The sequence below is a fragment of the Sinocyclocheilus rhinocerous genome, unplaced genomic scaffold, assembly GCF_001515625.1.
Source record: "Sinocyclocheilus rhinocerous isolate Xijiao unplaced genomic scaffold, SAMN03320098_v1.1 scaffold50, whole genome shotgun sequence".
Classification (NCBI taxonomy): Eukaryota; Metazoa; Chordata; class Actinopteri; order Cypriniformes; family Cyprinidae; genus Sinocyclocheilus; species Sinocyclocheilus rhinocerous.
In genome coordinates, this window is record NW_015641057.1 from 989,408 (window position 1) to 1,011,469 (window position 22,062).

Sequence of the window (22,062 nt, forward strand, 5' to 3'; positions counted from 1 at the left end):
CCGCATCTCGCCAGAAGATGGCGCCCGCAGCTGAATAATCAATCCGTTCATTTTTACAAAGCGCTCATCCATGGCGTGTACGCTGTAGCACCTTGGCACCTTGTACCTTGGTACCCTGCTCTAGTCCTGTCCCCTTCTCCTTTTCCTCCTCCTGAACCTGGCCCTACATCCCGGTCTGCCTCTGCTCCACCAACCTCCAGAACTGTAATTTATGTCACAAATTCTCTGTGTTTGTGTCCATGGACCATCATTTTGATATTCTTTTGTCCTGTTTTGCCTGTGTTCACCATATTGAAAAAAAACGGCATATGCTGGTTAGGTATGTTTTGAAGCATGGCTGCTGGTCATGAGCTGGTTTAAGCTGGTCATGTGCTGGTACTAAGCTGGTCCTGAGCAGGAGCTAGTTGCTTAGGACCAGCTCAAAACAGCAGCCATGCTTCAAAACATACCTAACCAGCATATGCTGTTTTTTTTCAACAGGGTAGTTCCAGTGTGTTTAGTTTCTGTTTCCTTGGTTGCCATAGTTGTTCATTGTCTCAATGTTTAATCGATTAGAGTCTCACCTGTCCCTCTTTACCACTGTGTATTTATTCCCTCAGTTTCTTCAGTTCAGTGTCCGGTATTGGTTGTGCATAGCGTGCTGTTTCACTTGTGTTTTATCTTATTGGATTACCTGAGTGTGCTTTGTTTAATAAACTATGCTACTAATTTGAAACTTCACCTATCTTCATCATCAATGGACATTAAATGTGACAGTATTATTATTAAGAAATTAAATGTATTTCTTCCATTTAAGTTGGTTTTGGTCAAATCTGTCAAACAAAAGGAACCCTGAAAGCAGTTATTTTAAGTCCATTCTGTCTGTCTTACAGAACAGATTTCTCACATCCACATGCCAATGCCTCATGTTTCCTCCTCGACTCTCACAGACAGATGCGGTTACCAAGCAACCGCTCTTGTAGCTGTATCAGTATGAGGCTGGAGTGGGGGGTTGCTGCTCACTGTGATGCTGAGCCGCTCTCTCATTGGCCACAACTCCCTGACCAGTGACACGATTGGATGGGAGCATGTCACTCAGCATCTCTCTGTGATATGCTTTGGAGGAGGAGTCTATGCAGCAGAACAGACAGAATTTTACCCCTCCCTCATTCTTTTGCACAAACATCAGTATGCCTACGCACAAGTCCAGCTGTCATGTGTTTACCTCTGATTTCAGGAAAACCCAACAGGAATGAATTAAACGGACGAGTGTAGATGCATCCCAGCTGAGCCAAGAGATTGTGCTTTTCCTTCAGCGTTTTTCTGAGGAGTTTATATCATCAGGCTCTTCGTGTGGACTTACTGCTCATAAAGCCCATGACGCTTTGCAGCAGACCTTCATGCTGATGGCTGAAAAATGGATGGTGTGCTGCTCATCCATCAAACAAACACGCACCTTCACAGACACCTTTTGTACAAACCAACACAGCAATGGAACTGAATGAATACATCAGCAACTGAACACGATTGTTAGCACAGCAATGTGACAGAAGGTAAAAGAGTGTTTTTCTAAGTATGTCTTGTTATTCATTTGAATTTTCCTTTTCGTTCATGCATGCTGTCTGAATGTTTACATGCATAAATGTGCTTTGTGATCCTCTTTAATGGCTTATTGAACAGATGGAGATGTTTATATACATATGTGGCAGATCTTGGATATCCCCCCCCAGATAATCTGATGTTTATATTGATGTAGAACAGGATTAGATCCACTAATCTCAAATCTAGGCCCATTGTAATACATCAGGACTATACTGTATATCTGGATGGTTGTGGTTTATCTCTTCTGCCGCTCATGTGACCTGCATGTTTGAATATCAGTGTCTGGAATCGTTCCAGCAGAGGAGAGAGTCTCTTTGGCAGACATCAAAACACCGGTAGCATGTTGTAACCCTTCCACTCAGATTTGAAGGCTCATCATGAGACTCCGCCTCTTTGCAGGATTGGTAGAGCTGCAGCCCCGCCCTTGGTTCTGTCCCAGAATGCTGAGCCCGGTTCTCTGTTCCGATCTCGCAGCCTTGGAGCCAGAGTACACAGAGGGTAACACACACACACACAATCACACACTACAAACACTCACAGTAGCTAGCTACACTGCCACTCAAAAGTTTGGACATACTTGACTGAATTTGTTTTTTGTAAGGCTTTGCTGAAATACTTGAAATTACTAGACAATGATAAGCATCTTTATATGAAGCAGTCAACAAGTGGGAACTAGTTCAATACTGTTTACAACCATCCCATGATGCAACTCATGAGGTTTTGTGAGAGAGCAAGCAGTGTTATTTTAATATCAGAGACTATTACAATTTTTAACGGTTTGAATTATTTTTTATATTTTCCTTTTCATTTAATTTCAGTAAAAAATTTAGTGATTTTGTTGTGGTTTTGTCATTTTTGTTACGTTTTGTTATTTTTTATTTCAGTTTTGTTAGTAATTTTAGTACATAAAGTTAAACTGTATGAAAATGAGAAATGCTTCCTTAGCAGCTAGCTGAAATAAAACAAGTATAAGTTGTATATATATATATATATTTTTTTTATTATTTTTTTTTTTAACTTAAACTTTTTTTTTAACTTTTTTTTTTTTCGTTTAACTATAATAACCCTGGTGTACAGAGCTGAATGATGAGTCAAAGTATGATCATTCCGATTTACCATTTTGATTAATACATAATTTCCTTTTTTTTTTCATTTGTGCTAATTCTGATGACTTTCCCATTGTTTTAAAATGCGAAAATTAGTCATAATAAAAACTGAAATGTCCAAACTTTTGACTAGTGATGTAACTAGACACTAGACAGAAAAACCCTTTGACCTTTGTATTAACAAAGTGAACATGCACCTTTGCATTTATGCTGTTTTTGGATCTATGTTCAAATACAAATATTGCATTAGTTTACTTTGGCAGAGCAGTGTGAGGCACATCTGATCTTAAACAATAAATAGAGGCCTGTGCAGGATTTTACCAAAACAAAAAGACATTTTTTTCTTTCTTTTTCATTCTTGTCTGTGATCCAGCGGATGTCATCTCTACGGTGGAGTTCAACCAGACCGGAGAGTTCTTGGCCACGGGTGATAAGGGTGGGAGAGTTGTCATCTTTCGTATAAGTTGTATATATATATATTTTATTTTATTTTTTTTATTTTTTTTAACTTAAACTTTTTTTTTAACTTTTTTTTTTTTCGTTTAACTATAATAACCCTGGTGTACAGAGCTGAATGATGAGTCAAAGTATGATCATTCCGATTTACCATTTTGATTAATACATAATTTCCTTTTTTTTTTCATTTGTGCTAATTCTGATGACTTTCCCATTGTTTTAAAATGCGAAAATTAGTCATAATAAAAACTGAAATGTCCAAACTTTTGACTAGTGATGTAACTAGACACTAGACAGAAAAACCCTTTGACCTTTGTATTAACAAAGTGAACATGCACCTTTGCATTTATGCTGTTTTTGGATCTATGTTCAAATACAAATATTGCATTAGTTTACTTTGGCAGAGCAGTGTGAGGCACATCTGATCTTAAACAATAAATAGAGGCCTGTGCAGGATTTTACCAAAACAAAAAGACATTTTTTTCTTTCTTTTTCATTCTTGTCTGTGATCCAGCGGATGTCATCTCTACGGTGGAGTTCAACCAGACCGGAGAGTTCTTGGCCACGGGTGATAAGGGTGGGAGAGTTGTCATCTTTCAGAGAGAACCACAGGTCAGACAAATCTCTGAATAACACATTTTTTATGTTCCCTTTTTCACAAACGTCCTATTGAAACAGGAAGCTGGAATAGGACACTGAAGCATTTTTTGTTTGTTTGTTTTCTTTCTTTTCTTTTTTTCAGTCAGTAACTTTCAGTTTACATCAGTAGCACCATTATTTTCTTGCTGTTGTGAGTTGGAGCAGGTGGTATTTATAATATATTGGGAGGAGACATTATCATTGTAGATTATCATCCTTACATACCTTGTCAGTTTTGGCAGTTTATGTAAGAATTGTTTTATGAATGATTTACACCCAAGTTTATTCCCCTCATTTTATTACAATGAGACCCAATAAATGTTAAAATCTTGTTTATGTTTATTTTGTTAACTTTTTGCATACAGATGACCTAAAAGTGCACAAAACCACAATGCTTAGATTTAGATTTCACAGGGCCTTTTATAATTAAATTGTTTTAGATATATTTTTTATTATTATTTTTTACATTTATATATAAATTACATTTATTATAATAAATAATATTTTAAATGTTACCTAGTTTAACCTATTATTATAATATTTACTCAGTACAGGAAGTAAGCAGCAATATTAAGAAAAAACAAATCATGGACCCTTTTGTGATGATGCTTTTCCGCAGTTATTAACATTGTGAATCTAGCAAAATTTGGTATATTTCCATTCTTAAAAATATTGCATTTTTGCATTTTTTTATTACATATTTTTTTCCCACTTTTTGGAGAGTCATAGACATTTTATTGTGATTTTTTTTTTGGGGGGGAATGCAAAAATAATATTTGTTGTAGTTTCCATTCACCACTATAGAAGTTAACTTCCGCTTCTCTGGAAATGTGAAAAGTCCATTAATTTTGTTGTGGACAGTTAATTAATGTCACTATTTTCTGTTATCTTGTCCCCTTACCTCTCTCTTTTAGGGCGAATATAATGTTTATAGTACATTTCAGAGTCATGAGCCTGAGTTTGATTACCTGAAAAGTTTAGAGATTGAGGAGAGAATCAATAAGATTCGCTGGCTGCCTCTGCATAACCCCGCCCACTTCCTCCTCGCCACCAATGGTAAGAGCTGAAACCCTTGCTAACACAACCTAATATCACTCAATGCCAAAACACCGTACTGTTGCTTTAAGAATAACATACTTTTTGTATTTCTTTCCAGACAAGACCATAAAGCTGTGGAAGGTGAGTGAGAGAGATAAGCGAGCAGAAGGCTATAATCTGAGAGATGAGGAGGGCAGACTGAAGGACCTCTCTACAGTCACCACTCTACAGGTGTGTTGCATTTCTCCTTCTGTTTTCTTCTCTTCTTCATACTTGTTTCCTGATGTGAGCTACTGTATTGTCCAGGTCCCAGTCCTGCGGCCGATGGATCTCCTGGTGGAGGCGTCCCCACGGCGTGTTTTTGCTAACGCACATGCATATCACATCAACTCCATCAGTGTCAACAGTGACTGTGAGACGTACCTGTCCGCCGACGACCTGAGAATTAACCTGTGGAATCTCAACATCACTGACCGCAGCTTCAGTATCCTCATGCATCGTACTGTAAATAAGATCACTGAGAGATATGGGGTTTTATATTTGTGCTTATTAAGCAAAAATGCAGTTTCTAACATGTTGGGCACCAAACATCTTTTCAGAGGAAATATTGAAGAAAGCATTTTGCTAAGATAGCCACAGATGTAAATATGCATAGATTTCTCATTAGCAGCTGTTTCTATAGGCTGCTGTATGTAAGCTGTCTGCCCTATTGTCAAAGATGTAAACACTCCAGAGCAAGTTGTCTGTGCATCTGCAACCGTAGTTTTACGCATGCATGATTATCTATATCTGCAATAGACTTCAGTGGATGATTTTGCTACACTAACACAATACAAGACAAAGCTGTTAGCTAACACGTCATTAAAAAGTTACCTTAGTTTAAAAACCTGTAATATTGAGTTAATACATATAAAAACACAAACCAATACATTCTCACCTGTGAAATGTTATCCCATTTCTTCTTCACTATGAGTGACGACATGGTGACCGTTCCAAGATGGCAGATGCATTAGCATGTCTGGAGCGGTCGATTGTGGAATCTATGTATATATGACTATATTCCACGCCAGTGGGTGGTAGCGCTCTGTTTATTTTAAGCACACACTGCAGTTTTTCGTCTGTTGCTTTAAATGCTCGAGCTCTTTAAAGTCAAGTGGATTCTTATTGGCTTTGAATGTTTTTTATCGTTCATCAGCTGGAAAAAAATAATTTTGATACTAATTCTAACAATACTGTTGCTTTGTGTCGTAATCATAATATAGTTGTAGCGGGGATTTCCCTATTCTCATAGAATTCGAATGATTATTAAAACTTTATAGTTATAGTGGTTGTTATCATTATATAGTTATTTTTCGTGTTGTTTATGGACCTTAACTATGGAGGCCCATTTCTGCCAAAAAACAATTCAAGTTAATTGTCTTTTTTTCTTGCAATTGTGAGTTTATATCTAGACATTGCGAGTTTTTTATATCTCACAACAACGTTTTTGTCAGAATTGGGAGATTCACAGTTTATATCTCGCAATTCAGATTTTTTTCACAATTGTGAGTTTATATCACATAATTCTGATTTTATAACTCACAGCTGTGAGTTTGTATCTCGTAATTCTGAGATGTAAACTCGCAATTGCGAGAAAAAAAAGTCTGAATTGTGAGATAAAATCACAAATACCTTGTTTTATTTTTTATTCAGTGGCTGCAACAGGCTTCCATACTTAACAGTAAAGGCCCTTAAAAGTCGAGTAGATTCTGATTGCCTGTTGATGTTTTTATCGTTCATCGATATGCGATATTGATATATTTTCTCTGTTGTTATTGTTATAGTTGTGCTGTGGACTTCCCTGTTGTTGTATGATTTTTAAATTTATTGCCAGGTCCCAGTCCTGCGGCCGATGGATCTCCTGGTGGAGGCGTCCCCACGGCGTGTTTTTGCTAACGCACATGCATATCACATCAACTCCATCAGTGTCAACAGTGACTGTGAGACGTACCTGTCCGCCGACGACCTGAGAATTAACCTGTGGAATCTCAACATCACTGACCGCAGCTTCAGTATCCTCATGCATCGTACTGTAAATAAGATCACTGAGAGATATGGGGTTTTATATTTGTGCTTATTAAGCAAAAATGCAGTTTCTAACATGTTGGGCACCAAACATCTTTTCAGAGGAAATATTGAAGAAAGCATTTTGCTAAGATAGCCACAGATGTAAATATGCATAGATTTCTCATTAGCAGCTGTTTCTATAGGCTGCTGTATGTAAGCTGTCTGCCCTATTGTCAAAGATGTAAACACTCCAGAGCAAGTTGTCTGTGCATCTGCAACCGTAGTTTTACGCATGCATGATTATCTATATCTGCAATAGACTTCAGTGGATGATTTTGCTACACTAACACAATACAAGACAAAGCTGTTAGCTAACACGTCATTAAAAAGTTACCTTAGTTTAAAAACCTGTAATATTGAGTTAATACATATAAAAACACAAACCAATACATTCTCACCTGTGAAATGTTATCCCATTTCTTCTTCACTATGAGTGACGACATGGTGACCGTTCCAAGATGGCAGATGCATTAGCATGTCTGGAGCGGTCGATTGTGGAATCTATGTATATATGACTATATTCCACGCCAGTGGGTGGTAGCGCTCTGTTTATTTTAAGCACACACTGCAGTTTTTCGTCTGTTGCTTTAAATGCTCGAGCTCTTTAAAGTCAAGTGGATTCTTATTGGCTTTGAATGTTTTTTATCGTTCATCAGCTGGAAAAAAATAATTTTGATACTAATTCTAACAATACTGTTGCTTTGTGTCGTAATCATAATATAGTTGTAGCGGGGATTTCCCTATTCTCATAGAATTCGAATGATTATTAAAACTTTATAGTTATAGTGGTTGTTATCATTATATAGTTATTTTTCGTGTTGTTTATGGACCTTAACTATGGAGGCCCATTTCTGCCAAAAAACAATTCAAGTTAATTGTCTTTTTTTCTTGCAATTGTGAGTTTATATCTAGACATTGCGAGTTTTTTATATCTCACAACAACGTTTTTGTCAGAATTGGGAGATTCACAGTTTATATCTCGCAATTCAGATTTTTTTCACAATTGTGAGTTTATATCACATAATTCTGATTTTATAACTCACAGCTGTGAGTTTGTATCTCGTAATTCTGAGATGTAAACTCGCAATTGCGAGAAAAAAAAGTCTGAATTGTGAGATAAAATCACAAATACCTTGTTTTATTTTTTATTCAGTGGCTGCAACAGGCTTCCATACTTAACAGTAAAGGCCCTTAAAAGTCGAGTAGATTCTGATTGCCTGTTGATGTTTTTATCGTTCATCGATATGCGATATTGATATATTTTCTCTGTTGTTATTGTTATAGTTGTGCTGTGGACTTCCCTGTTGTTGTATGATTTTTAAATTTATTGAATTGAAATTTATCGTTATATTTATCGTCCTTGCTGTGAACTGGCCTTTAAAAATGTTATGAATACGGGGTGTTATAAAATTGAGTGTTGGGTTTCCTCAGTAGTGAATTTCTCTCAGATATTGTGGATTTGAAGCCAGAAAACATGGAGGACCTCAGTGAGGTGATCACGGTGGCCGAGTTTCACCCTCACCACTGCCACCTGCTGGCCTTCAGCAGCAGCACAGGAACCACACGCCTCTGCGACATGAGAGCCAGCGCACTCTGTGACCAACATGCCAAACGTGAGCCACGCATACGCATGTAATACAAGATACCGCCAAGCAGGACATTTTCCTGGATGAACATACTTTGTTGGTCTTGCAACAACATTCCTGTCAACCATAACCATTAACTAGCCCTGAACTCAGAGTGCTGTTCCAAGACTTACAAGGATGTTGAGCCCAGAACATATCCACTAAAACACCCACATTACAAGTCTTCTCAAAAATCTGGGTTTTAGGTTAAATAAAATGTAACTTAAAGGGTAAGTTCACCCAAAAATGAAAATTAGCCCATAAATTACTCACCCTCAAGTCATCCTAGGTGTATATGACTTCCTTCTTTCAGACGAATCCAGTCGGAGTTATATTAAAAATTTCTTTGATCTTTCAAGCTGTTTAAACACACTCAACGGGTGTTGCATGCATCAGTCCAAAAGAAGTTAAATAAAAAGCGCCCATCCATTAAAAAAAAGTGTCTCACACGGCTCCGGGGCCTTCTGTAGCGAATCGATGCGTTTTTGTAAGAAAAATATCCATATTCAAAACGTAATAATCACTTTAATGTAGCTTGCGCTCACTGTTGTACACGGAAACAGCTCCGGGCGGATGACGTATGAGGTCAGCTTGGCATGCGCCGCTCAGAAGTGACGAACGCGGAAATGCAGGGGAGAGATCAAAACAAAACAACGGTCAAGAAATAGAAGTACAAAAAAATAAATCACTTAAACTTCCAGATCTGAAACCCAATTTGCCATTGTCAGTATTTAATGTAAGGTGGTTTACTTGTTATAGTATTAATGTCCTAATAGTTTATATTTTTATATTGTAATGTCGTGTGTGTATATGTGCAAACTCCATTAGTGTTTGAAGAAGCAGCGGATCCATCCCACCGATCGTTCTTCTCCGAGATCGTTTCCTCAGTGTCAGATGTGAAGTTCAGTCATAGCGGCCGCTACCTGCTCACTAGAGATTACCTCACCGTTAAAGTCTGGGACCTCAACATGGAAAATAAACCAGTGGAGACATACCAGGTCTCTCACCTCCTCACTCACTCACACTTATACACAAACTCACAGTGTTTCAGTGAGAAAATATGCAAGCTTCTCAGTGCATATGAAGCTGGTTTGGCTTCACTAACACAAAAATAAGAAAAAGTACCATTGCAATACTGTGTTTCTTGTACAACCACAATGGTGCTACCAGTGGTTCTTAATTCTGAGACTCATTCCTGTAAAAATAGAAATAGGTGTGATATTATGAAGATAAAATGTTGTTTGCAACATAAAATGGATTTTTATATATTTATTGCACTAAAGCTAAAATTAATTATTAAAATATGTGGAAAATATTTACTTTGTATTAAGTTTAAAGTTTCTGCCTTCTATTAAGTATACATTATTATTTAAAAATAAATATAATTAAAATAAATTATTATAAAAAAATATTAAATGTTGCTATTGTTAAATAAAACTAAAACTGTTATCAAAAATAATTGTTGTTAGTTAAAATGAACTTAAAATACAAATACATCTAAATATTAAAAAACTAAAAAAAGAAAGAAAAAGAAAACTAACTTCAAAATTAGTTTAAAGTACTAAAATGATGACAACTAAAATTAAAATAAATTAAAACTAAATAGGAATAATTATAACAATAAAAATACTCGCAAATATATAAAAATGACAAAAATTACTAAAACTTCAAATAAAATGAAAAAATAACAGCTAGTAAAATATGAAATACTATAATAGTATATCAATTATACTAAAATACATATACACAGCGATATGCACATTATATAATGTAAAATTAAGTAGATTTACCTTACAATTTGGTAAATCTTATATATTTCTTATATCTGTTACTATTGTTCTTTTTTATTTATTTCATTTTTCTAGTGATTTTATATATATACAGTGGTGTGAAAAAGTGTTGGCCCCCTTCCTGATTTCTTATTTTTTTGCATGTTTGTCACACTTTAATGTTTCAGATCATCAAACAAATTTAAATATTAGTCAAAGATAACACAAGTAAACACAACATGCAGTTTTTAAATGAAGGTTTTTATTATTAAGGGAAAACAAAACCCAAAACTACATGGCCCTGTGTGAAGAAATGTTTGCCCCCCTGTTAAAACTGTGGTTTATCACACCTGAGTTAAATTTCTCTAGCCACACCCAGGCCTGTACAATATAAATAAATCTAAACAAATCATCAAGCAAAAGTGAGGGCAACCACAGTAACATTTCTTTGATGAAATGTAACAGAATCTTGATGTGGTTGGACAAAAAGTAAGGTAAAATCTTTAAAAATGCCTTTCATTCTCTATTGAAAAGCAGGAAAAGTACAGTTTATACAGCTACAAGCAACATTCCTGTTATACAGTTATATATAAAGAAGCTTGACTTGTACTAAACCTGACTAACCTTAACTCTAATGTTTTTGTACAGAATTCTCATGTTTGCTTGTGTTTTTAGGTCCACGACTACTTGCGAACCAAATTGTGCTCTTTGTATGAAAGCGATTGTATTTTTGACAAGTTTGAATGTGCCTGGAACGGAACAGACAGGTGAGGCCAATCACCCTCAAAACATCACCTTTGACCTTTGAAACATAACCCGAGCGGATCCAGCTGCTCTGAGTCTGTTCCCTCTCAATCCCTCTCTTCTTCCTCTGCAGCGTGATCATGACAGGCGCTTACAACAACTACTTCCGAATGTTCGACCGGGCGAGTCTGCGTGACGTGACTCTGGAGGCCAGTCGGGAGGTGTGCAAGCGGCGGGCGGTCCTGCAGCCGCGGCGTGTGTGCGTGGGCAAGAAACAGAAAGAGACGGACGTCAGCGTGGACAGTCTGGACTTCAGGAAGAAAATCCTCCATACCGCCTGGCATCCCAAAGAGAACATCATCGCCATCGCAGCCAGCAACAACCTGTACATTTTTCAGGACAGACTGACGCCCAACGGACATCACAACACGCCGGAAATACAGAGCGCGCCTCCCAAGTGGCAGACGCAACCAAACCCTCCCACATACTAAATTCAGTTCATTTCATGCCCTTTATGATCACATTTCCCATCTGGATTCAGTGTCGCCAGCATCACAACAATCTCATGAACTGTTATGAACATATATAACCCCCAAAATTGAATAATAGGACCTATAACCGTGGTCCGAATGAGAATGTATCGCTCAGATTCTAGCGCATGGCATGCAGTATGAACACTCGGGTTAGATAATGTTAAGCGACCCTGACACATTCAGATCACACATGCATGTTTACAAAGCTGTTGAACAGGATTTATTTAACAATGACGATTGTAAACGAATCAGACGCTTTATAACGCTCTGCAGTGCTTGTGTAGAATTTAGTGTCCGTTCGTTCGTTTTCCTTGGTTTGACAAACCGCTCAGGGACTCTCTAAGGCCTCTTCTTATGTTCAATGGCAAAACGCACCAAAACGAAATCCAGAACAAGCAGAGGACAGGATGCAGGAATTATGGAGGTCTGCTGAGAGACATTGCTGGAAGGAAAACCGCATGTGCAGGGATCAGTTTCATCACTACCCCCACCTCAATGTGTAAAGAACATTCCCAGTTCAACGCTTCTGACCACGTACTTACAGGCGCTTGCTAGCTAGTGCACTGGTTTGATGATTTTATCTTGTGTGTTAAAGTAGATCAAGCTAAAGTGAAAAAAGAATTTCCCACCCTCATGTAATTCCGAAATCTATTGTGGAACACAGAAAGAGAAATTTAGCGGAATGTTCATGCTGCTCTTTTCCACACAATGAAAACATATAGTATCTTCAGTATATAACAGTTATGAGACAGGCAAGGTGTAATGTAGTTTGCCGTTGATGATGTGCGAGTATTCGTGAGATTTTAATGCTATAGTGGAAGGAGAACATTTTCTGTGAACTTAAACTTGCATCGGAAGTCACGACAGATCCTTTTACCATATTGTGATGTACGTTGGTGTGAAACGGATTATCAAACAAAATATAGGGCGGGAATTGTTTCTGTGCACTTGATGGTGGCAGATCTCGAAGTGTTTCAAATTTCATCCAAAATGATAATTCTACTTTTATAAATCCATGTTATGGTTACTCACTACACCAAAAAATTGGCAACCTACAATTTCTACAATATTTTCTAATTGATTTTCCCTTTAAAAAAAAAAAATGTATTAAAATTGCAATCAAAATGTCAGGTTGATTTAGTCCGAATATATATACAAATCATATATAAATATGAATATATATACACATTTCTTAAATATATACGTGTGTGTATTTATATAGGCCTACATATAAATATAGACAGTACATACACGTATATTATGTAAACACAAACTTTTATTTTGGATGCGATTAATCACGATGAATCGTTTTGTCAGCTCTCTCTCTATTTTTTTTTTATTAAATAAAACCTTTTTGGAGCTGGATAAACCCAATGAACATTCTTCAAAATTTCTCAATTTTCACATGGGTTTTGAACAGAGAGTAAATTTCATAAAATTTGTGTGAACGAATCCTTTAATACAAATTCTTCAGAGCGAGCTCGATCACAGCTTTGAGGTTAAATCCCAATTCCCCTGTATGAAGTATTTTCAGCATGATGCCTGGTTTGGTACCTTTTGATCTGCATATTACAGAAGTAACGTCCACAAGAGGACGCTCACAGTGATTGTGTTTATATTCTGAAATGGGTTCAAATACAAAGGAAACCTGAACCTGCACTGTTTCTCTTGTTCTGGCATGACATCAGCGCGAGAGCAACTCACAGAAACGCTGCCGTGTCGTTTAACTCGGACTTTTATTTCATTTAAAATAATTCATACAAATGCATACAGTCACAAACATTTCTTTTTGGATTCTGTTTAACGAAAAATATTAATATCTCATAGTATATATAGTATGTATATTGCTAGCCTACCACTTTACCAGGAAGGAAACTATGTAGGCGATGGAGAGCTGCAAGTATCCCGGCATCCTCGAAAAACACGGTACAATCAAGTCACACACTAACAGGCAAGCATTACGCCAGCTTTGCACAAGACAAATTGTTTTAGTTTTTTTTTTTTGTTCAAAAACTGAACTTTTCTGTTTTCTTTTTAACCTTTAACACATAAAGTAATACATGCTCTAAAAATAAAAACATACTGAGTGTAGTTATTTAAAGTACTGTACTGAAATTTGACTACAAAAGACAAATGGGTACAAAAACAATGCACTATGTGGTTTAATTTAAAAGGAAGGGAGGGGGGGGGAAATAAATTTTCCTGAGAGGGTGTGCAAATTCTGCCTCTTTCGGGGCTTTGAAAATCAAACGAGCGAAACTAATATGCTTTTTGTTATGGTATCTATAATCAGGTGGTAAGATGCCTCCCTTAATGCGGTTTCAGTTTTTTTTTCTCATCTACAAACCACTGATGATGTCCTAAAAACTGTACACAAACAGGTTACATTCATGTAATAGCTACTGTTGTTTTTAATGAAACCCATTAGACAGACAAAATAACAGATAAAAGATCGCCCACTGCACTTGGACAGACTACAATCTAAAACAGCAGGATTTTGCATCAGGGAGAAGTTTGAAATCCACAAGATTTTCTCTTTTTTGTTGTTTTTTTTCCCACTAGACACTTCAAAGAGCGCAGTCCACCAAATTCAGTCGAAGAGTTGGCTACTTCGGAGTCGTGGTTATTTTTAGTGGCTGGTTCTGAGCTCGGGAGCCTGTTTGCGCTCCTCTTCTTTGGGGTAAAGAAGGACCAGGAGAGTTCTATAGTGGTACTTTGAAGAGGGGGCTACAACTGTTCGTTGGGGTGCTGCTCTCTATCGGGTTCGGCTTTGCCGGTTTGGCCGGGTGACGGGGCGTGTGGAGGGTGGGCTGCGGTGGACAGGCTGTGGGCGATGGGCACGGTGCTTGGCATGATGCCCTCCACTGGTGGAGGCAGACCCCCTGAAGCCAGGCTCACGACGCTTGGGGGGTACCTGAGGAAGGGGAAGAATATTAACGGCAGCACAGCGATGGCCCCTACAGTAAAGCCATCCAAGGAATGCATTGCAAAAATGTGGATTATAAATGGAGGGTTACTACAATCTGATTGGATGAGCCACGTTTAAATATATCACACATATGTAGTGATGCATCATATTCTACAATCTTGGTTTAAAACTTTGTTTTTGGGGTCAGTAAATTTTTTTTATTTTTTAAAGGGGTCATATGATGCTTTTTTAAAGATCATTATTTAGTGTATTTGGTGTAACAGAAGATGTTGACATGCTTTAATGTTCAAAAAACACATTATTTTTAAAATACTGTACATTATTGTAGGTCCTCTATGCCCCGCCTCTCTCAAACGCTTCGTTTTCGCATTAAATTGATCAACAGTGACAGTAAAGACATGTATAATTTTCAAAAATTCCTATTTCACTCATATAAATGCTTTTGAAATTTATATTCAGTAAAGAACCCTAAAAATTAGCTTTGCCATCGCAGGAATAAATTGTAATTTAAAGCTGCAGTCCGCAAGTTTTGCCTCTTTGTCGCCATCTCTGTTTGAAAACCTGCAATTGCAGCTGTGTGCGGAATTATCTTCCTTTGCGTGGGTTGTGCGGCGGCACGGCTCCAGCGCAGATGAATCTAATGCTTTGAGGTGAATGTGTGGCAGTCAGTCACCGCACCGGTGTGGATATTAATCTAAATTAGCTCATATCACATCAAACAGTGCAAATTATTATTATTGTTATACTTTATTCTCAAATTGTTAAATGTTAACAACATCATCATTGGGGACTATGAGAATAGTGTGTATAAGCGAGTAGATTTCGATTTCTGTACAGTCTAATCTCTAATTGTCATACCATTCGAATTTCATATTAAGAAATTATTTTAACCTAAAAAGCTAATTATGCTCCCTTCGAACTGAAGAGAAAAAGTATTGAAATATTTTTTTTTATCCTCCCTTCTCATAGCCTATTTATTCCTTTAGGGTTTCCATAGTACACTTCATTTCCTTTCCGAACACGGAACTGGCAGGATCCTCACATGCGATAATAGCCGGGACAACTTCTCTATGTTTACAGACATGAGGTAATGACGCGGCAGCATGCTCGAATTTCCCGCGAAAACCTACCCGTACCACTCAAATTAGAAAACATTATTATAAGCTTACCGTTGTGAATCGGGCTAAAGTAAGGCGACAGTTTTGAACACTGGCTGGTTATGTACTTGCTCAAATATTGATTTCGGATCATTTTTAACCAAAAAAAGTTACAGACTGCAGCTTTAAAATATATCATTAAAGACAACAGTTATTCAAAAGTGTCATAATATCTCTAAATTGTAATGTTTTTACGGTATTTTGGATTAAATAATTGCAGACTTGGTGAGCATCAGAGACATCTTTCAAAAACATAAATATTAAAGAATGTTACTGCAAACTTCTGAACGTGTATATTAATGCAGCAACTTGCACACCAACCGTAAACACCCAACAGTTAAGCTAATGAACCATATAACTAAACATTAAAAGTTTTTGTGTGTGTGTGTGTGTGTGTGTGTGTGTCTTTTATAAGCCGTGTGTCACAGTGACTTTACTGTGGCATGGAAAAAAAAAATTTCTATAAAACCAGGTAAAAGTAATGAACCTTTCAAACATTTCTATCATGAATATGCATTATAGTTATACTCTAGACTCTATAATAGTTATATATCATATTGATTCATGAGCAAATTGTTCACTTGAATTGGTTCTTTTCAATGAATCAGTCGAACATATTCACATATTGGTCTGAATGATTCATTAATGATTCATCTGTCTGAATCAAAACTATTTCAAAAATTCTTATCCAGTAATCATAAATGAATCAAATATCAAAAAACAGGGTAATCCTTTAAATGCCCTGTGTGTCTGTTTTAAAAATGAATGACTTTGTCAGTAGATATCAATTTCTGTTTTCAATTTCTTGAATTATTCTATTCTATTATTATTTATTATATACAGTAGGGGTGTAACGGTAAACAAACATGACGGTTCGGTACGTACCTCGGTTTTGACGTCACAGTTCGGTATGATTTCAGTACAGCAGGGGGAAAAAACTAAACATAAAATTGCTTTTTTTATTAAACAGTGGTTTACTGAACAAATTGCTCTTTCTTGAAATAAATTCAATTATAATTTAAATTTTCCTAGGGAAAAAAATCTACCTCAGCTTATGCTCTAAACTATAGGGGCCCTTTTACATTACTGTAAGTGTACAATTAACAACAGAGCCCAAACTTAAATTTAATTACTATTTATTTTTAAATATAATAATCAACACTCAAATTGTATACAAACATAAATTTCACATAATGCAATTTTTAAATGAAATTCTAAATTATAAAATTTCTATTTGCTGTTGAAATATATTCAATTACACAATGGCTGTCATAACTTGTTTCATAACAGATTTATTTAAACACAAATGAATAATTAAGACATTGCTAACAGGTAAAGTAAAATATAATGAGAATAGAGTCTAATATTTCTCAAAATGCTCTTCTCTAGACTTAATTTCTCTAGTAAACTAACAAGCTGTGGACACTGATGACTTGCCTGAGGTCAATGAAATGCTATGTGACATTTTGTTTTGACGTCTTTCCGCGGTTGAAACACTGATTGTGCGATTACATACGGCATGAGATGTTCATTCATGTTTATTTCATGTTAAAACCAGTAGTAAAGAGGAAGGGATGATCGCGCTCTGCGCTGCCGTTTGAGGCGTAATACAGCGATCTGTCACGCCACAGGAAAGAGCGTCAATTTATTGTTTAAATTTCCTGAAAAAATGGACGTAATTTGAAAGGTGAGATTTTGTTTCATTTCAAAAGTAACAATACCGAAAATATGTGTACCGTTACACCCCTAATATACAGTAAATATAATTAATACTGGCTACTGTCCACTCTGCACTCTAGATATCGTAATGGGCAATGAACCCTTATCGGTAAATTAACTAACGGTAAATTAGCACGTATTCAGAGGCTTTACAAGTTATGACATTTATTGAAGAAAGATTAGAAGAATTTTCTAATAACATGCAATAAGACCAGGAGCATGTATTGAGAATTCCAAAGTATTTTAACCATAGTAAAAGTAATCTTACATGGCCATTTGTGGATTATTCTTTTACTTAGAAGTCCTGGTAAATAATTTCTGTGCAAATACAAAACAACAGCACCACCTGTATCCTACATTCAGTTACGAATGTTATGAATGTAGGATACAGTTATGAATATGAATGAATTATTCAGTAGTTTGTTGTACCTGTAGGCTCCATTGAGTTCTGGATGAACCACGGCCGGGTCCAAGCCGGCCCAGTGCGTGGTCTGTGTGAGGAACTCTTTGTTGACGCAGTTCTTCAGGCTGTCTGGAATGCGACCTGGAGGAGGAAAACAGCTTCATTACAGCAAACCCTGAGTCACTGATCACAGCACATCAAGTCTGCAGAGCTGCAATGAAAGAGCAAGGATTTCACTCGGCTGATGAAAGAGGTCAGACACCCAGCGCTCTCGAATCTTTTGACAAATGCAGTACAGAGTGTTGCTGATAACGTTGTGTGCTGACGTACCGGTAATAGCCCGACGGATCTCCCGCGCCGCCTCCTCACGCATCTCAATGGAGGCCTGCTCGCTGTACCATGCCGCGTGAGGGGTGCAGATCAGGTTGGGCGCGTCTTTAAGAGGACCTTGGCTGAAACTGACACACACATACAGCTGTATAAGAGTCTGACGCGCTCATTGAGTGAGAATGACCTCAGTGTAAGGACATTTCACAAGTGTGACAAATATGCAAAAACAAAAAAAAACACTTTTTCACACCACTGTATATATATATATATATATATATATATATTTACATACACACAGCTGGGCAGATTATTTACAAATTGTAGTTCATTACTGATTACAGATTATGTATGTTCCATGATGGAAACTGTACTTAGTAACGTAATCTAGGTTACTCATTTTAGGTAACGTTTTCTGACTTCTTTTTATATTACTTTTAGATTACTTTTTAATTAATTGCACCATATTGATATTAAAAAGCAAAGAGAAAGAAAATATATTAAAGTTTTTGATATCAAAACTACAAAAGACATTAAACATTACATTAAACCACGGTTACATTAAACTGCAGTGGGTTCGTGAGTTGATAAAAAGCTAATAATTCAATCATAAATATTTGTTTCATGCATGGTCTAATTGCTTGAGAGGTATTTTTTCATTTATTTAAATTTTATTTACATGACATTTGCATGGCCATTCTATACTGTGAGTGTATTCAAAGCTAAATAGTATGACACACAGTAGAATTTACAGAAAGGAACATTTAAAAAGAGGATTAAAATAAAAATTTGAGATAATCAATAATTTATCAATGATTTACTGCCATTGTGTGAATAATATGTTATCATGTAATCCATGAAAAACTAACTTTAACGTGATTATAAGAATTATAAAATGTACTATACTACTAATTACGAGTACTTGATTTCTGGAATCCGATTATGTAATCCAGACTACATGTAATCAGTTACTAGCCAGCGCATTTAACGCAACCTGTATGTCATTTTACATTGCATGCAGTTGCTGTCGAACATTATGCAGGATAACGACTGACTGTATGATCTAGTCTATTAGAACGGCGTTATATGCCCCTAAAATTCAACATCTGAGGGCAAAAAATTACCTATAGTTTATCAATATCACCCAAGCAAGAGTACTACTTTTATCAGAATATCTTGGCGATTGCAAATGTGATAGTGATCTTATACAACGATACAATAAACAAGAAGTTAATACTGTGTTACATTTTGTCTGCTTTCGTTCAATTTTGCCAAGTAAAATAGTTCCAAACAAAGCCAAAGCGCAACTGTTGTGCGTCTCTGAGCAACAAACAGCAGTTTCATTACTGAATGAATCCATGATATTGAACCAATCTAGTAAGCCAATGATTCAGTGAGCCATTCATAAAAAGTCACCTGCTTCATTTCTGAATGAATCAGTTGTTTGAATGAATTGATTGAATGACAGTTTTAGTTTCATATTTAGAGTATCATTTCATATTTTAATATCCTATTTTTTTCAAAGCTTTTCTTATTTAACACAATAATCCTATTTTTTTTCCAAGCTTTTCTTATTTAACACAATAATGACTTTTGGGGGGGTCTTCTCTAAGCCCAAATTGATGTGCGATTAATTTGTGAATAATTTAGGGATGCACGATATTATCAGAACGTTATCAGAATAATAAAATGTAATTAAAATGTAATAATTAAAATGTAAATATCGGTATCGGCCCGATATGAAAAATTATGCGATATGCCTTGCCGATAAGACGAATAACTCACATGTGCTCAGGGTGTGCTAGCGCTAAAATCACGTCAACAGTGTGGTCATTCTTGAAGCAAACTTTTGCGGGATAAAGTCAACAGTCACTAGCACCTGCAGCAGCAACAACAACAGCCTCTCCCAGGTCCTAATGCCCATCCGGTAAGGCGTTTATTTACTTAGGCGGCGCTGTTGGCCTACTTGTAAATAAAATGAAAGTAAAATACACAAATAAATTTAAGATTGTGTTTCTGATTAAATAAAGCAGTAATTGATGTCATAAAATTACGAGTATGTTTTGATTTAAAGGTCAACTCTTTTGCTTTAGACCATCTACAAATATTACATTTTCAAACCAAAATGTTAAGGTCACCAATGCATCTGTCTGAAAAATAATAAATAGATAAATAGTTGATAAATAGTTGATTTATAGTTATTTTCAAAGCTTTCAACGTACTCTCAATATAAAATAACTTCATTATTGTTTATATTGTTTTTGTTAAAAACTAACCAAAATTTAAAAAAAAACATTGTTTAGAATCTCTGCACAGGAGAGACTTGGTGTTGTTTCTCAACAAAAGGAAGTATATCGGTATCGGCAAAAATGAGTTGAAAAATATTGAATATCGGCAAAAATCCAATATCGTGCATCCCTAGAATAATTAAGATGAATTAATCGGCACATATTGTAATTAATTGCATTTTAGACCTAATTGAATATAAAACTACTTAAAATATTTTTCGTTATTTGAAATAAATCTGAAATAAAATAAAATATAAATATTATTACTAGGGCTGTCATCGTTAACGCGTTAACGCATGTGATTAATTTTTCAATCCTTAACGTGTTAAAATAATTTAACGCAATTAACGCAAAATTACTAAAGCACAATTTCTATTCTAACCCTTTAACCCAATTTTGCTTCTCTGTTTGCGATTCGATAATTTTAAGCCGCTAAACTCCGGGAACGTTTTCAGTCCAATGATCCAGTAAACGATTGCATTCAAACAATCCGTCCAAAACAGCGCTAATATAAAGGAAACCAGGCTGATTACATCGAACTTGGCTTCTCTAAAATGTAAAAAAGCTCTTTGGTGTTGCACTGTACACATACTATAAAATTCAGATTTTTTTTTCTTTCATATGTGCTTATATGGGCTCCTTTATATCATTTGGTTCTTTGGTGTCCTTTTGGAGTTTCTAAGTGTCCTTTTTTGGAAAGATATCTAAATTTATCTTGAAAAAAGCTTGCAGAAAATATAGATTTTTGAGAATCACCCTTCAATCTTTTGGTTTACTTTGCTGGATATAGCAAATTATGACAACATAAACATTTGAAACAAGATAAATTGTCTATGCTTAATTTCATGAAGTGTGCGATTAATCGCGATTAATCACAGAAAAAGGATGTGATTAATTAGATTAAAAATTGTAATCGATTGACAGCCCTAATTATTACTAAAATAAGCTGAAGCACTGAAATTAAATAAAACAAAACTAAAACTGAAATTAAAAACAAATTAAAGATAAATAGTAATATTTAAAAAACACTAATAAAAATGACAAAAGCACAAAAAATTACTAAAAATGTAACTGAAATTACAACGAAAACTGAAAAAATATATAGAAAATATTAATTAAAAATTATAATAGTATATACATACTAAAATAATAAATATATATACTTACTGCAATACTAAAATAACACTGGCTTTCACAATTGAGAAATTAGAGCAATTTAACCTCATTTTCAAAAGTGAACCACTATTTATGGCGTCATTTCTTATTGCTGCTTGTCTCCTTTGAAACTGCCTTTGGGAAACAACTCGCATTCTTTGCAGATATTTGTAGCAAACAGACGCATGTTTTGTAGGGTTTGAAGCCAAATAACAACGCGAAAAAAACGGTAGAGGCAGGGTGTGGTTTGGAGCAAGCAATCCATCCAAATGTCAAAACAACACGATTCTTAAACATCACATTACTGTTATTCACCTGAAGGGCTCTGTCTCATGGACGTCCAGGGCTGCTCCCCGTATTCTGCCCTCTTTCAGAGCCTGGGCCAGAGCCTTCTCATCCACCAGACCGCCACGCGCCGTGTTCACGAGGAAGGCGCCCTGACGCATCTACGATCAACACACAGTAATGATGATACACAGCTGTGGCT

The 22,062-nt window shown here is 36.0% G+C and overlaps 2 protein-coding genes across 6 annotated transcripts in view; one reads left to right on the forward strand and one right to left on the reverse strand.

Annotated features, from left to right (window-relative positions):
* The first annotated feature begins 1,164 nt into the window (after window positions 1-1,164).
* ppp2r2cb (protein phosphatase 2, regulatory subunit B, gamma b) lies at window positions 1,165-12,680 on the forward strand. The gene is made up of 10 exons (XM_016570931.1): window positions 1,165-1,532; window positions 1,981-2,079; window positions 3,658-3,755; window positions 4,697-4,838; window positions 4,939-5,051; window positions 5,127-5,304; window positions 8,375-8,539; window positions 9,380-9,549; window positions 10,996-11,087; window positions 11,198-12,680. The coding sequence occupies exons 2-10, from the start codon at window positions 2,022-2,024 to the stop codon at window positions 11,553-11,555; spliced, it is 1,374 nt and encodes a 457-aa protein (XP_016426417.1). The 5' UTR covers window positions 1,165-1,532; window positions 1,981-2,021; the 3' UTR covers window positions 11,556-12,680.
* Window positions 12,681-12,949: 269 nt separating this feature from the next.
* Window positions 12,950-22,062, reverse strand: part of LOC107754461 (C-terminal-binding protein 1-like) — a 31,782-nt gene continuing 22,669 nt past the window's right edge. For 3 of the 5 annotated variants that reach the window (XM_016570911.1, XM_016570912.1, XM_016570910.1), the window contains exons 6-9: window positions 21,891-22,021; window positions 18,136-18,263; window positions 17,832-17,946; window positions 12,951-14,511 (exon numbers count right to left, since the gene is read on the reverse strand). In XM_016570911.1, the coding sequence (XP_016426397.1) occupies window positions 14,325-14,511; window positions 17,832-17,946; window positions 18,136-18,263; window positions 21,891-22,021 (561 nt within the window). In that variant the 3' untranslated portion in view covers window positions 12,951-14,324. Of the gene's footprint in view, window positions 14,512-16,585; window positions 16,622-17,831; window positions 17,947-18,135; window positions 18,264-21,890; window positions 22,022-22,062 lie in introns of those variants that run through there. The other 2 variants (XM_016570909.1, XM_016570913.1) reach the window with 2 other exon arrangements.

What these genes read in the sequence shown, in the direction of transcription:
- ppp2r2cb (XM_016570931.1), top strand. Translation starts at nt 2,022, where the DNA reads ATGCTGAGCCCGGTTCTCTGTTCCGATCTCGCAGCCTTGGAGCCAGAG. An exon ending in TCTTTCAGAGAGAACCACAG is followed by an intron (nt 3,756 to 4,696) that starts GTCAGACAAATC and finishes TCTCTCTTTTAG; the next exon opens with GGCGAATATAATGTTTATAG. An exon ending in CTACAGTCACCACTCTACAG is followed by an intron (nt 5,052 to 5,126) that starts GTGTGTTGCATT and finishes TGTATTGTCCAG; the next exon opens with GTCCCAGTCCTGCGGCCGAT.